The 15,802-nt window shown below is 41.5% G+C and overlaps 1 protein-coding gene across 2 annotated transcripts in view; it reads right to left on the bottom strand.

The window, feature by feature from the left end:
* Positions 1 to 6,482: 6,482 nt before the first annotated feature.
* Positions 6,483 to 15,802, bottom strand: part of F5 (coagulation factor V) — a 36,000-nt gene continuing 26,680 nt past the window's right edge. For both annotated transcript variants that reach the window (XM_054814705.1, XM_054814714.1), the window contains 8 exons: positions 14,245 to 14,361; positions 13,764 to 13,835; positions 12,575 to 12,669; positions 11,089 to 11,244; positions 10,097 to 10,241; positions 9,791 to 9,939; positions 8,834 to 9,016; positions 6,483 to 8,052 (listed from right to left, as the gene is read on the bottom strand). In XM_054814705.1, the coding sequence (XP_054670680.1) occupies positions 7,864 to 8,052; positions 8,834 to 9,016; positions 9,791 to 9,939; positions 10,097 to 10,241; positions 11,089 to 11,244; positions 12,575 to 12,669; positions 13,764 to 13,835; positions 14,245 to 14,361 (1,106 nt within the window). In that variant the 3' untranslated portion in view covers positions 6,483 to 7,863. The remainder of the gene's footprint in view (positions 8,053 to 8,833; positions 9,017 to 9,790; positions 9,940 to 10,096; positions 10,242 to 11,088; positions 11,245 to 12,574; positions 12,670 to 13,763; positions 13,836 to 14,244; positions 14,362 to 15,802) is intronic.

The raw sequence follows: 15,802 nt of genomic DNA, 5'->3' as shown, positions 1-15,802 counted from the left end.
GCTTCTTGTGCACCTGCAGCCTCTTCGTTGGCAGGGCAGGATGAGAAGCTGAAAAGTCCTTGACTTAGTGTAAGCGCTGCTTAGCAACAACTAAAACATCAGTGTGTTATCAACATTATTCTCATCTTAAATCCAAACCACAGCACTATTCCAGCTACTAGGAAGAAAATTAACTCTATCCCAGCCGAAACCAGGACACAAAGATACGTGTTTGCTCATTTCTAACTTCCCAGAGAGGTGATGTGAAGAGTGTTTTGAAAACAACTATATTCCACACAGGATGAAACCATTTTCCAGAGAAAATCATTCTCTTACCAGAAAGATTTCACCAGTTTGAGTGATTGCTCATATTCTGAACACTTCCACATAAATAATATTACATGGAAATAATTACAAAATCTTTCAAGACCATAATAGTCAGTGCAAGTCTGCCAGAGAGGCACCACCTGCACATGTGTGACCTGAACCGAATGAGTGATAGTTGCAGCATGGACGCACCATGTCTTTTACAGGCACAACTCTGGCTTGTACATCTCCTGAACATACCCTAGTGATTAACATTTTATACAATGACGTATCTCGTGTAGTAGTACTGGACAAAACCCTTCTGTGCTGGGTTACTCAACCACTTAGAACTGCCTTCAGAGTGTACCAGTTTCCTCAGACAACTTCTTTATCAAAAGCCTCACCTTCATACAACTCAGGGCTGTTGTACACTAGAAAGCTTTCTTGCTGGCCAGGGGACACGTCAACTGTCTTCCTGCTCCTCTGTTGCACAAGGGAAATTTGAAATCTGAGTGTACTTGCCCAGAACTCTTCAGATTTTTCAGATCAATCTCAGAAATTGCTGCTGGCACTTTGGAAGCTTTGGAAGAAAAAGATCACACCAAGCCCTTCAGCAGGGCAGTGTTGCTGCTTTCCTTAGTGCTAATGACTAAGAATCCCTTTTTGTCTGAATCTAGGGTGGAATCACCCCTAGATGCTTGATTCAGCGTGAGATCCAAGCAGCCCATCTAAATGCACACTTCAGTCTCAGAGTCAACAACGTTTTAAGGCCGCACTATCAACTCTGATAGGTTTCACCCAAAAATGCACCAGAGGGGAGTACTGTTAACCAGTTCTGGCCTGCAGTTTATTGTGGAGGAATTTATAAAGTATACGTGCAAGAAAAGTTCTCTTAAAGTCTTGCCAAGTTGTCTGGAGAAAAGCTTCTGTAAGTTAAAATCTTTCTGCGCTCTTGTGAAGCCATTATTCAGAGTGCTCTGTCAGTATGTGAGAGCACTCGGATGGTACAAATACCTCAGAAACTCTCCAGAAGGAGGGAGTAAAACAGATTTGTCTTTTGCTGAGCATGGAAGGAACAAAGGCACATAAATGTGAGAAAAGGCAGCAACCGATTTCTTTGGTTTTATGATTTTGGCCGTTGTAATTAATTTGGGGAAGTGGACTCTCTTAACTAGTACATATCTTGAAATGCAGCAGAAGTAGCGAGAACAAAAAAAGCCAAATTATTTCTGAAATTAAGCATGATTAGTTTAGAACAAAGCCTATCGATTATAACTACCTGTAAGAGCAGAAGACTGGATACAACCCTGAAGGTCTGTGTCTTCTAGTTCCCCCTTCTCCCCCCCAACTGATCCTTTAATCATGTGGGTGCTCTGAAGAGGACACTTACAAATATTATGGAGCCACGAAGGGTTAATTTAAAAGCTCTGGCATTCATTGCTTTATTCAGATAGTATGCCTTCATTTCTGTTACTTCCTCTTCTCCTAGGTTTTTTAGTTCCAGACTTTTAAGAAAGATGTCACACGTTGAGTAAATATGAACCCAAATTCAAGAATGTAGTCCTGTCCTGCAAGCACAGAGCATGTGTTTCCCTGGCATCAAAACCAACAGAACACAGTAATTTCACTGGAGGGAAGAATATAGTGTTTTCCTATATGAGGACCTCAAATAGCAAATTACTATTTTTAAATAAAAAAGCCTTAAGAAGGACAACAGAATTGACTCAGCTTCTTGATCCTTTCTTCTTAATTCCTTTAAAATTCTCAGATTCACAGATTTGCAGGGGTTGGAAGGGACCTCTGGAGATCATCTAGTCCAACCCCCCCTGCTAAAGCAGGATGACCTAGAGCATTCATTCCCCTCTTCAAAAAATAAATATGCATAAATTCTGCTAGGGTTTTCTTTGCATGCCACAGCTTTTTTTAAGCCATTCTGGAGCCATTTGAGCTTTTTGAGAGCAAGAAAACTCTCAGGGGTACGTTGTAATTTTGCATTTTAGAGAGCTGAAGGGGGGGTCAGCAGTCATTGCTTTAAGTATATTGCTGTAATCTGATCAATTGCCCTTGACCTGTAAGAAAGGTTCCACTGCCAAAAGAATGCAACGGCTCTTTTCTGTAGCTTGGGCAGAGCATGTTGTCTGCTTCTATTTTAGTATACACAAGCTGGAAGTTGAAGATATTTTGGTACTCTAGTTCAACACAAATTCATCTTATCTTTCATTTTTCTGAAACTTCACTTCTTTTTATGCCTTGACGTCCACACATTCCCCCATGTATCTCCTCTGGTGCTGCCTTCATCACCTCTACTTCCATACATGTTAGATATTCCGTTCAACAAGAGCGGTAAACCAAGTATATCCTGAAAGCAGCACCACAGTTTACTGGAACACAGCCGATAGAGAAGCCAGTATAAAATCCAAGCTATCAAGATGTGCAGAAGCCTTAGGACAAACAGCACTTGAGTCTGCTACAAATGGAGACACTGCTGGACAAATTTTCATGGGAAGTGCTAAAAGAGAGTGCAATTGCAGGTGTTACAAAGAAAAGCAAGCAGGGGATCGAGTAGACTTAGAAGAAACATACCTGGTACTTTTATTAAATGTAGCAGCACATGGGTCAGTCTGAATTAGTTGGTACTTTTAGAAGTATCTAGGTCACAGTGGGCTTAACATAGTATTGCTCCCATTAGGAATGGTGTTACAGATGTAGCCAGGAAACCTGAGAGTGATCCCATGGCCTGTTTTGGAGAGTGGTGTACAAACATTCAAGAAGATGGAGTCCCTACCAGATGGAGGTGATTATTGCAATTAAAGCATGATGCAAGTACTGGGTGTAACAACCAAATGGAGAATGGGGCACAGACAATGATAGGAAAGTGTAGGTGGATAAACTGGTTATGACGTACAGCTAGCGTGCATAAACATAACAAAACAAAGCATAGGAGCAAGAGCAAGAGGAGAAATATTCAATGCTGATTAAGTGGAATGACTGACCCATACAAAATGGCAGTTGCTCACCCCAGGACAGTGTTGCATCTTATTTCTATGGTGCTAAATAGTAACATATGAATAAACAGTCTTGCCTAGCACATACGTGGACAGGGGCACAGCCTCTACTTTCCTCCTTAAGTTGTGTGTCCCAAAGATCTTTTCCTCTCATGAAAGATACCTCCTGAGCATCACTCCTTGTCAGATTGCAAGCCCTCTTTTTGCCCCTTAGCACAGCCCTAAAATTCTGATCAACCCACCAGCATTCATGGCCGTTTCAGGGGGGGCTGGAGGGTGCTCAAAAGGTTGGATATTTGTCTGGAGTCCTGGCCAGATCCCTATTTCCTGCTTTTTCTGTAGAGTTCTCCTGGCACTTCACATGGGCATACTTTTGCCATGTGTGCTTGCTGATGCCTCTAATATGTAAAGTGCCCGAAAGCCCAGATTCACCTTCGTACCTATTTTGCTGCGCAGCTGAGGAGGTTTCTGAGAGACTGAACACAGAAACACGATCTGCATTGACTTTAACCCACGGGTAATACACAGCTTTATGTCTCCATTGCGCTTTGCTATGACAGTGGTGCAGAGGGAACCACCCAGTTTGCAAACTCCTGGAAACCTTGGTGAGGGTGAGCCGGCTCAGCTTCAGTCCGGCTGCCTCCGCAGCACAGGCATTATGGTCGGAACAGCCGGCAGAAAAAACAGCAAAAATGGAGGTTACATCTACTCTATAAGGAAGGGGTGGGCTTACTGATTCCTATAAGCCTGCCTGAGTCAGCTTGAGACTTTACAGGGCAGTCTGTACAAACCTGTCTGAATGCTGTGCCAATGTATCGGGGTCTGAAGAAACTGCCGCGGTGCTGCTGTCAGTAGCTACTCTAGAGCTGCTCGGCTGTCTTTGCATGTACTTCCACCTCACTTCCAATCCAAGCACAGACACAACCAGTTTCACAACTTCTGCTTGAAGGAAGGAGTACAGCCACCACCTCTGGAAAGCAAAAGGAAACGCTTAGTGGCACCTAGCGAGAAAAGCACGGGACTTCGTGCACAGCCATCCCTATGCTATTGTCATCTGCTGATGGCCAGCTTTGGGCACCCTGAGGCCTCCTGGAAGCTGGAATGAGCGTTAGAGGGCAGCAACTCCTTTATAACACTGTTTCAGGCTAAAAGCAGCTAACTTTGGCCTTTTGATCCAATGGTCCAATGTGAAGGCATCCACCCAGATTTGAGAGTGAAGAAATTATTAGCCAGATGTGAATACTCTGAACTCTGGCACCACATTTCTCCCTCAGTCCAAAAAAGCTTTTGTTTGCTAACCTTCATGCTATGATACACATCTTTATTCTTTAGTTTGAGAGAACTGCGAGAACTCTTGCTCCCCGTGTGTATTTTGCAAGTAACTTCAGCATACACAGGATTTCATTCCATAGTGTGTGAAAGGTGGTGCAAGAACAACTGTAACTACAAATTTCCAAAAGCCTTGGCAGATTCAATCTAAGCTGGTTGTTTCATGAAATCAATAAAAGGTCTTGGTTTTCCAATCATCTACAGGCTCACTAAACGTAGCTTACCTTCCTTTTAGCAGATCCGGTACAGATATGTTTTCACATCTCCTTTGCTGTAAGCACGGACCAAGAATTTGACCCCTCGTTTGCACCTAGAAGTACTTAGATGTACTTGGTCTGGCTGGGATGGAGTTAATTTTCTTCACAGCAGCCTGTATAGTGCCATGCTTTGGATTTGTGACTAAAACAGCATTGATAACACACTGATGTTTTACCTATTGCTGAACAGTGTTTGCACAGCACCAAGGCCTTTTCTTTTTCTCACTCTGCCCTGCCAGCAAGCAGGCTGGGGGTGCGCAAAGAGTCTGGGAGAGGACACAGGGGTATCCCAGACTGTATGACACGGCACTCAGCGAGAAAAGCTTGGGGAAAGGAGGAGGAGGAGGAAGGAGGGATGTTCAGAGTTACAGTGTTTGTCTTCCCAAGTAACTGCTAGGTGTGCTGAACACTTGCCTGCTGATGGGAAGCAGTGAATGAATTCCTTGTTTTCTTTTGCTTGCATGCACAACTTTGCTTCATGTATTAAATTGCCTTTATATCAAGCCATGAGTTTTTCTTGCTTTTGCCCTTCCAGTTCTCTCCCCCAGCCTGCTAGCGGGGAAGCAAGCGAGTGACTGAGTGGGGGCTTTAGCTGCCAGCTGGGGTCAACCCACCATAGTCCTTTTTGGTGCTCAACTTAGGGCAAGACGACTTAGAGATAACAACAGCTGATCGGAGTGCGCTAGGTAGAATTTATAGCTGTTAATTGGCAGGGTCCTGTGCTTGCCTGCCTTACTGTATATTGTAAGCTTGTTGGTGGTTGGTTTGGACTTTTGCTGTTTATTGTAGCACTTATCTTACTCTGCTGTGCCAGGGAACATTTTGTTAACAGCAACGGCCACATGCCTAGGCTGGCCCAGGGCCCAGGCACTGCTGCTGTTCCTGTACTGGACATACTGGAAAACCAGGGTGTTGTGTTTTGGATTTATGGCTGAAACAACGTTGACAAGACACCAATGTTTTAACTGTTGCTGAACAGTGTTTGCACAGTGTCAAGGTCTTTTTCTTTTTCCCACTCTGCCCTGCACGTGGGTAGGCTGGGGGTGGACGAGAGGTTGGGGAGGGGACGCAACCAGGACAGCTGACCCCAGCTGACCAAAGTCCTATTTCCACCTTGCAAAATTGATGCAGATGTATTGTATCATGCTCCTGTAATCAATTTTGCAGTTGTCTATTTTAGAATATATGTTCTATGTAATTACTTATGTAGAACCTTTAAGATCATAGCCTCTTTAAAGAGAAATTGTTTAGCACTTATTGCACAAAATCATGGTTCTGCTGAAGTTAGCGAGCATTTACTACCTGTTTTCAGAGTAAGATCAGACCCCAAAGTTTACATTTTTCTTTTTTTTTAGTGAATATGGCTTGTATTGCAATTTCATGGCTGTATCAAACAACAATAAATTAAGAAACAATACAAAATATTAAGAAACAGATCTTTTAAGATGAAGCAATTATTCATACAGTTTCACCCTTTGAAATTAATTCTAATAAGCACTGAAAATTCCCATCAAGCTCAAAGTTACTTTTGTAATGCAAAATTTCACTAACTATTGCCAAAGAGGTACTACTGTCGAGGCAAATATACAAAATAAAATGTCAATGCTTTTCATGCTACAATATTATCTTTATTTTCCAGTGAAAAATGACAACAGTTTGTGACATAGTAAAAAAAATTTTTTTTTGTTTTTAGACTTTTTTTTACTCCCGTTCTATACCTTCATTTTGAAATGCATGGTCCACAAGATACAAGAATTGAAAAAGTACTGAAATAACTTGGATAAAACCATACAAGGTTCAAAGACAAACTACCTTGAAAAATCCACCCTGCTGAAGGGTACCTATTATGATAAGTGGAAGTTCTGCAATTAAACAATTTACAGGATAGAAGCCAAAGACACTAATGAAAGCTTAGCTAAAAGTCTGCTGGAATAATGAGTTCATGGACTGTGTATATATTTTCACTAGATGTAGTAATCCTGGGAAAATCCATGTATGCTCTGTGCACAAGAGTAGTTCCATTAATGAAAACACTGTCAGGGCTAAATGGTAAAGAAGATGCAGATGTTTCTTACCCAGTTTCATCTAACCCTCCTCTGCCACCACCAGGTTGTATTCTCACTGAACAGCTATGGTTCTCAGTGCCTTTTTATTCAAGGGAGCTCCCCCTTTCCATGGTCTAAAAGTTTGTATGGGACTGAATGCCAGGAGTTCTGGATTCTCACTTTGGTTCTACTGTTGCTATTCCATGACCTACCATAATCCAGGTTAAATCGCTTACCCTCCTCATTTCTGGCAAAGAAAGGTATTGCTGACCCCCTCTCCCCTTGCCAGGGCACTGAAGATGAATTGGGATGTGAAATCCACAGCATTTCAGGTGTGCTGAGTGTGTCAGAACCAAATCAATAATGTGAACCCACATTGTCTGAGAAGGGGTTGCATATGCCTCAACAGTGGGATGCATTCTACATTTGTCATAGTGTATATTAAAGGCAGGTGGAGGCGAAGACACCCCTACAATCATTTCTTACCAAGGCATCGCTGGAATGCAGCGCCACAGCTCCATATCTGCATTGGTTTTCCCTCTCAGCCCTATGCATGGAGAACATCCACCTGTAGCTTTCTATCCCTCCTCTGTGCTGCAGAAGCATTACCAAGTGGAGATAATCAGGGCTCAAGATTAAGGCCAGAGTCTCCATCACCAGGAATTTAGAACTTAATTTTAAGTAAAAAGTAAGACAGAGTACTGATTAGAATTAAAAAGTGATATACAAATCAGAAGCGACTGCTATTTCTTCCCAGAGAAAAGAAGCTATTTTCTAAAGTTTGTATTTATAGGAATGAAACATCTGCCAAAGAAATCTCTCTCAATTCTTGCTGGCAAAACATTAAAGTCCTTTGAAGAAGCATACATCTGAACTACTAAGTATGACTGTTTTAAGGTTTTTTTAAAAAAATTGTTGTTCTGCATGATGATTGCTGAAAGGTTAAGAGTTCCCAGACTTGTCAGTCCTTCTCACAGCCAGACCCCCACCAAAATCACAGCCATAGAGTTCTACCCGAAGGGCAATACCATGATACCATGTTCTTGGAACAATGCGGATAAACCTGGACAGGATGGGTGGATTAAAGAAATGCTTGACGTGCCCGTTGCTGTTTTCATTACCCAAGAAAACCTGCAAATACACAAACACACAATTAATTAAAAGGCAGCAGTTAAAAAACCCCTGATTTTTCTTTTTAAAATGGCTCCAAGCTGTTGCATTAGCCATCCAGGGTAGATGGACTGGCTCATTTCTGATTTTACATAAGATGACATCCAGTGTCTTCCTAAAATGCTGGGCGAAAGCTAGTTCAGGCCTGCAATATCTGAGTCTGAATGAATTAAACAGCCTTTGTTTCCATCCACACCATGAAATTTGCCATTCTAATTTGGATGGATTAAAAAAAAAAAAACCCGAACTTCCCTTATTTTACCTCTGCTAATAGCCCTCGTGGGCTAGGTTGGCGTAAGGTGATATGGACAATATATGTAAAGTACTGTGTCTGCTCTGTGGGTATCTGGAGCTCTCCAGCTCTGTTACAGCTAAACTGCTCACTAACATTAATTTTGCCATAAAAATCAAGGCAGGATAAGAAAAAAAAGCTGAAGAGAGGCCCTGGGAAATCCATTGTTCATTCAAATTAAATGTCCTCTGTTACAAATAGCATCAGCTCCTTTTATCACAACATTGACTTCATTCTCTACAGATTTGGAGTTCTTTCCTTTTATTACTGTTAATTACTGTGATCAAAATCAGATGGATAGTATGACATTATCTGTAGTAACCCCAGCTCCCTGGCATTTCAAAATCCTGTGAGAATATCTCTTTCGCTGGGTATTCTGCCTTTGGGCCTTGTCTGCACTCAGCGTCTAAAACCAAGTGATGATACAATTGTCTGAGCTGAGGACGATACCTTTGCCACTGAGCTTGAACCATCTGTATAGGATTTCCACTCTGAGCCTTGGTCGCTGTATAGGATAACATAGGTTTTCACAAAGTTTTCAGCAGATATGGACGTGACCCCCTGGGTAGCAATAGCAGTTATCTTTTTAATTGTGAGGAGATCAATTTGCAGCCACTGTTGGTTGTTGTTCAACTACAATTGATAAAAAGGGTTCTCTGTTAGCAAACACTTCTATGTCTTTATTTGCTTAAGTGAAAAATCTTGTTTAAAGATAGTTACAATTGCACCAAAATGCACCAAAACTGTATCAAACAAGTGCAGAAGAGTAAAGCTGAAGCAAAAGTCACAAGTGTTCTTGGGTGGTCCATACAATTAACTTCTTCACTGCAGATGAAGATTTCCACATTAATTTTCAATACATAATAAGAAATAACACAGATTTATCTCCAATATTAAAATGCAATACATAATACTAATACCAAATGCTTATACAAAACAGTAGCTTTCAGCAAATCTCAAGGTGCTTTGTAAAGAAACGCAGCTCCATTTTGAAGACACAGAAGCTCACATGCTTTGCTGAAGGTCACCCAGCTCCATTATCCATTAAGCTGCACTGCCTATAAACCAATGCAGGAAGGATTTCTTCAACCCCTTGGAGCCAAATATTCAACTAGTATTCATCTCCTGAAATTAAAAGGGCTATTTCTGCATGCAAGTGCTGCAGGCTCTGGTCCAGAGGACACCATCCATCTCTCAAAATATGATCTCATTGATGTTGCCAGAAGTTCAACAAGTTTTCTGCTGGAAGAGTTGAATGGGCTTCTTCCCAAAGGATGGCTAAAGAGCTGTGAAGTAACCCTGTGACGCTTGGCACTGGACACTGTGCAGGAAGCGCACGAGCACACAGGCAGCACAATTTTATTAACGGTAGCTGTCTTGCTGTCATCCCTATTTTTCACTTGTTACCTTGGCTCTCCAGGCATTCATCTTCCCTTTCTGATTGAGACGAGCAAGCGAAGGGTCCCATGTGTTAAACCAGGATGTCTTAACAGATGAGGCTGTTATCTGGGTATTCTTGATCTCTCCATTTTCCATTCCAAGGGGCAAAGAGCAACCTGTTAAGAGAAGCACCATGTTTCTCCAGTTCATCCACGTAGCCATACACTAAAGCAACAGTGTTGGAATTGAGAACACCCAAAATTTTAGCTTCATTTAACATATTAGGTAAAAAATTTACCAGAAAGGAAGCACCAGCACATGACCCATTCTTACCATCTACTTCACAGCCCAGAAATTCCATGCGAAGAGTAGGCCTGTTGTAGGCCTCAGTTGGGTAGACTCTGATGTACCTAGCAATAATAGGGGGATCAATGATGTTCTCTTTTATCCCATAGGCATCGGAATTACCTTCAAAAATCTATGTAAAAAAAAATCCACATATAGTTAATTTAATGCAAACACAAGCTTGGATGCTGAAAGCCTGCTCTGTTACAAAAGTAGTCCTTTTTACGCCGTTAGCCCCATCCATAGTGACGGAGCACCCTATGCTGCATGGCAACATGAAGTTTTTTTATGGTTGCATCTCAGCATATGTGGAAGCACTTGAAGGCCTCCGTTCAAATAAGCAACTCATTTCAATGCACTATATAAGTCTGTAAGAAGACATTAGTAAAGAGGCGAAAAGAGGGGTAAGAGACAACAGGTTTTCAATTGGGGTGCTGCACCATAGAAACCTCAGGGTAAACTGAAGGGAGCTGTAATAGGTAGGGCTGGAGCGGTTGGGCGTAAAATGAAGCTCTTTCAGGGTACGACCACACTTATTACACAGGCCTTCCACAGGCAATTCAGACAGTTTAACATTCAACTGCTGTGACAGCAGGAAGGGAGGGACAAGGAGGAGGATCTAATCCCAAATGAGGTAGGGCCTGATTTTTAGTTCGGCTTCCTGTTTGCTTCAAAAAAGCTGGCATGGGCTTAGGAAATAAAAGTAGGGAGAGATGCTTGTGAGAAAACCAGACTCTATGCAGTTAAGGTCACAGGGCCAATCTAAACCTCAGTCTAGGAGGTTCCTCACCTTACAATTTGTCTTCTGATCTGAATTTTATTAGATTGGTAAACGCCCTTTGGGGCCTCAAGCTGTATTATTAAGTCTCTGAAGGCCATAATTTTTTCCACTACCTCTTAACATAGAATAAAACTGTCACCTCACTGCATCATCCAGTGGTGCTACCTAGGCTGTCGCAACCCCTATGGCACGTACGGACCTTGTGTGCTGGAAAGCTGTCGCCTTTGAAGGTGTTCCACTTCCGCTTGTCTTTGCTGTAAACAATAAAGAACTTCTGGACATACAAGGACTTTAAAAACTGCTTGGCTCCTTGCGTCTGTATCCCAGTTAACAGAACTTGTCTTTGAAAGTCCACCTAGGAACAGTAAACAGTGTTTATAAAGCCAATAATGTACAGCGAAATCCATCTCATTCTTTGGCATACATACAATAGCTTTAAGCCCTGCATTTTAAAACCCACAACACTAACACTCTCAGGAGGAATACAAGCAGATGCCAGTGTCCAAATTAATGCTGTCGCTCTCACTTAATTTGTGTATGCCTTTAATTTTAGAGGTCATTTTACAGTGTTCAGCACAGCACCACAAAGACACCTCAAAAATATCTGTGTCTCCGTGCTAGGCAGAACTCTGCTATCCTCATTTTACAGATAGGCAAAAGGAGTATAGAGAAATTCAAGGCTCATGTTTTCAAAAGCTGCCTCTAGTTTTGGATACCCAGGCTGACAAAAGGGATATGACATCCTGAAGTTCTGAAAAGCCACCATTCCTGCTGATATCAGATCCAAAAACTTAGCACATAAAACCAAATCATCAAGATGTTCCTATCAGCAGTGAAAGTCATTCTTTGGGATATGCCCTCCACATCTCTCCATGCTTTACTGCAGTAGCCTCTGCTTCTCTCTACCATGGTCCCTATCAATTTCTTTCTCTTCCCAACATGATTTCCAGTTCCACAGCAGATCTCCCAACTTCTCCCCCTACTTCATCTCTGCTAACTTGCTAACATGTTAGCAAGCCAAACATAACAGCCACCTGTTGAACTCCTACTGCAACACCAGTTTGAGTCTTTCTTTTCTCCCAACTGCCAATTTTAATGAGATGTGTAGGAAATCAACTATCTTCCCTAAATTTGGGTGCAAATTGGCTATCTGGTGCTAAAGTGATTGTGATGGAAGAAAAAGGTGGAAGTGAGGTGACTGAATGATATAGGGCTTGAAGCCATAATTATAAGCTTAATTTCCCTGTGAAGCCACACTGTGCTGTGTCAAGTTGGGCACAGAAAAACAAAAAACTATCTGAAGCAATGCTTGAGAGTATTACACTTTAAGTGATCACGTAACGAACATACATAAATACGTACTGCTAGGCAGACAGAGGAAGAAAAAAAAAAGTAATGGGAAGAATGACTCCATTTGCCCACAAAACAGTTAGTGTCTAAATTGTGAGAGTAACTGTCCAATCAATGGCCTTAATAGCAGTAGAGATGGGGTTACTCCAAGACAGGTGGACAGTTTATGGTATCACCAATCAAGCTTGCTGCATCTTTTCAGTTTTCCTCAGCAATCTCAGCAAGAACAAAAGCAGCTTGACCTTTTAAAACAAGCTGTGGGATAATCACAACACAGGATTGTATGGCCATACCCAGGCTCAATGATGGTCAAGCACATGTTGTGCCAGCCATACCTGGATCCAAGGGAGTTCTTCTGTTTCCATTGTAGTGCTCCAAGCATTGTATGTTCCAGAATTGTTTAATCGGGCTAACTTGGGTTCCCAATAATCTAGATAGAAAACATGAATAAAGCAAGAATTTAAAGAGAGGTGCTCAAAAAAAAAAAACCACGGAGGTTGTAACTAGCTACTGATGTTGACTGTTTCAGTTCTTTTTCAATGCGTCTTGGGAAAAAAAACCCAACCAATAGACTTTAAAACCATAATCTTGGATAATTTGGACATGGTCAGCAACTGGAAGCCAGCTGCTATCCTGCAAAGTTTTATAGTTGGCAGAATGACTTTAAAAATAACAGCCCTTTATGTAAGGTATGGTCTACTGATCTGGAACCAGGGTCTAGAGTTTGCTAAACAAGTTTTAGCTGCCAGCAGGATCAGACATAAAATGTGCTCTACACTCATGGCACAGAGCTTCCCTCTGCATAAAGAGGTTTCCATGTTAACAACTGATACAAAATACATATGACAACACAGCATTCAAGCTGTCATAACGCTGTGTTGGAAAATGAAGAAAATTAACTCCAAATAAAAATAAGTTTTCCAAAACAAGTAATTTATTTGATATTTCAAGGGAAAGGATGTGTGTTCCTGCATGCACGTGTAACCAGTATACCTTGATTTGCCACTGTCCATGTAAAATTCTATCAGCTTCTCTATCAAATGATCCCACTTTTATACCAAGAATAAACTTGAGAAATTAAAGACTGTCATTGCTCCAGATGACAAGTTCCCAAATCTTTCATAACAGATATACTTTGTCCTTTCACATCTCATACCACATGCAAGTCTCAAAAGCATTTTGAACACTTGCTGTTGATTTTCAAGCAGGGAATCCAAAAGACAAAAAGATAAAGCTGGATTTGTTCTAGGTCATCCAGCAGGCCACGGACAGAGGGCTACCCGACTCTGAGGCTTGTGATACTGACCGTAGACCTGTGATGCTGTTAAAATATAGTGATGAGGGCTACCTAGTACAGATCACAGTCTCTGCTTACAGCACTGGAGAGCTTTTTAACCTGACAGTTGATTCACTGCTGAACTGATCTCGTAAGACATATCATGAGATGACAGAACAATATGGAACAGCAACATTTTGCTGGTGATATTCAGGAGCACGCCTGGATCTTTTCAAGTATTAACTCACCGACATGATGTGAAGCGTTGATTTGCGAGTCGAGTACAATTCCGCTTGCTAGACCCATTGGAACCTTGCACTCTAAAGAGAGCACAGTAAGGTGATTGTTAAAGAAAGGGAAGGCTATTTCAATATATATTCTGGTGGAACCTTCTAAGACAACATCACTCAGAACAATTCTTAGTAATACTGTAACATCACCGCTCTCTTCCCAGAGAAGGCCAAGTTAATCTCTGCAATTTCTCTCCACAGATTAATCCAGTGGTCACTATGAAGAAACCTCAAATTCAAAGCTAGTATGCTAGATGCTAAACATTTTTTCTTCTAGCAGAAATTTACAGTAACCACTCAACTGCCTCCTTGAAAGTACAGAGAATCTGCTTTGGGTTTTTGCAGAACAATCTCCCAAATTTATTTTTAGTGATCCTGAAAGGGTAGAGATGACTTTACAGCTTGACTCCCCCAGCCAAAAAATACCTTAGTTCAGTACCTTTTTCTATAACCAAATAGGATGCCTGCATTCCTGCTTGCTGATATTCCCCCACTTCAGTGTCTAAAAGCCACCAGCCAGGTCTCTGTGGTTTCATTTCAATTGTTCTAAATGAGCCTTGAAAAAAATGGGAGAGAAATGTTTCAGAAACATTAGCATTCTAAGGTTGATGTTAGCAAGGCTGCATGTTAAGCCAAAATCATACTATGACTTAATCCAGAAAAATTAAATAACCTGCTACACATTGCTGAGCATGCAATAACTACCACCGTCTCAATCATTTTTTCCTTGGCAAGCAATTTCCAGCTGGAGACTAAGAGTGGAATTAAGTGACCACATAAAAACCTAACCTTTGCTGCTGGTGCAATGTACAAAACCTTGGATGCCTGTATATAACAACAGATATCTGCACATTAAGTACAGTGCTGAGCCATGCAGTGAATGCTTTTAAGTTTAACATAGGGATGTTAATTCTGTGTTGCTAGAACTATAGTTCTTATTCCTGCCACCCCAGTATGTTGTTCAAGTAATGTAAAGGATGGGTGTAAAGAAGCCAATAATAGATGCGGGCAAATCAGATGTATGGCCCTCTTCTCACTTTCTGCATGCCGCAGGAGTGCCAGATATGGTTTAGGCTGTTTGCTGCACTTTTTAGAAACCACAGTACATGCTTCATTGCTTTTCTTATATTACGAGTTAATGCAGACATGATAATTCTTGTTCCCATTTAAACAAAAATATATGCAGATGTTAGTGAAAAACATCACCTTAAAAAGCTTACATAGTGAGTATGCCACATACATTCACTAATACAAATTCCTATTATTCCAAGCCAATCCCATTATTTTGATCTCCTTGTTTCCTTTTTTTTTTTTTTAAAGAAACACTTGTAGCTGGCAATACAGGCTTCGTAAGTGCTGTTATTGCACACTCGCAATGCTGACAGTGATGGGCACAGGAGTACAGCCTGTGGCCTAATGAATGTTTTTAGCCTATTTCCTTTCTCCCTAGACATAAGAATTCTCCTGGGGCTCACATTTGTTCTTTCTCTTCTGTATCACACTTATCTTGACATTGTAAAAAGAAACCTTCACCATACTGAGCCAGACACCAATAGTCTTTCCCAGCAAACATCAGCAAGACTTCAGTGGCACTGACGCCTAGGGACACAAGAACAGGATGGCAGCACTACTGTACATTTGTCATTTCACAAGGAATAGGTGGCTGACACTATCCTACTGACTTCCTTTTTCCAATACTGACCTTTACTGTTGAACACTGTCCAAAGCCAAGCCCAGCCCTATGACCTACTTTGCAGATAGAAAGAGAGATGCAACGAAGGAGAGCAGTGAGTGGCAAGGAAAGTGCAAAACAGAAGACTGTGCTGCAGACCGTACTGCTGTTCATTTTCCATATATATCCCTTCTCATCTGAGAGGAAGCCATTTGTCCAAGCACTTACGTTTTGTCTGTAACTTTACTCATATTGCCAGTTCTAAAGGACAGCAATGTTATCTTTATTCCCCCCAGCCACACCGTTAAGTGGGGTTTTTCTTCTG

This window comes from Grus americana, chromosome 1, assembly GCF_028858705.1.
Source record: "Grus americana isolate bGruAme1 chromosome 1, bGruAme1.mat, whole genome shotgun sequence".
NCBI lineage: Eukaryota > Metazoa > Chordata > Aves > Gruiformes > Gruidae > Grus > Grus americana.
The sequence above is the reverse complement of the archived record's forward strand: the minus strand, read 5'-3'. Positions and strand labels throughout refer to the sequence as shown.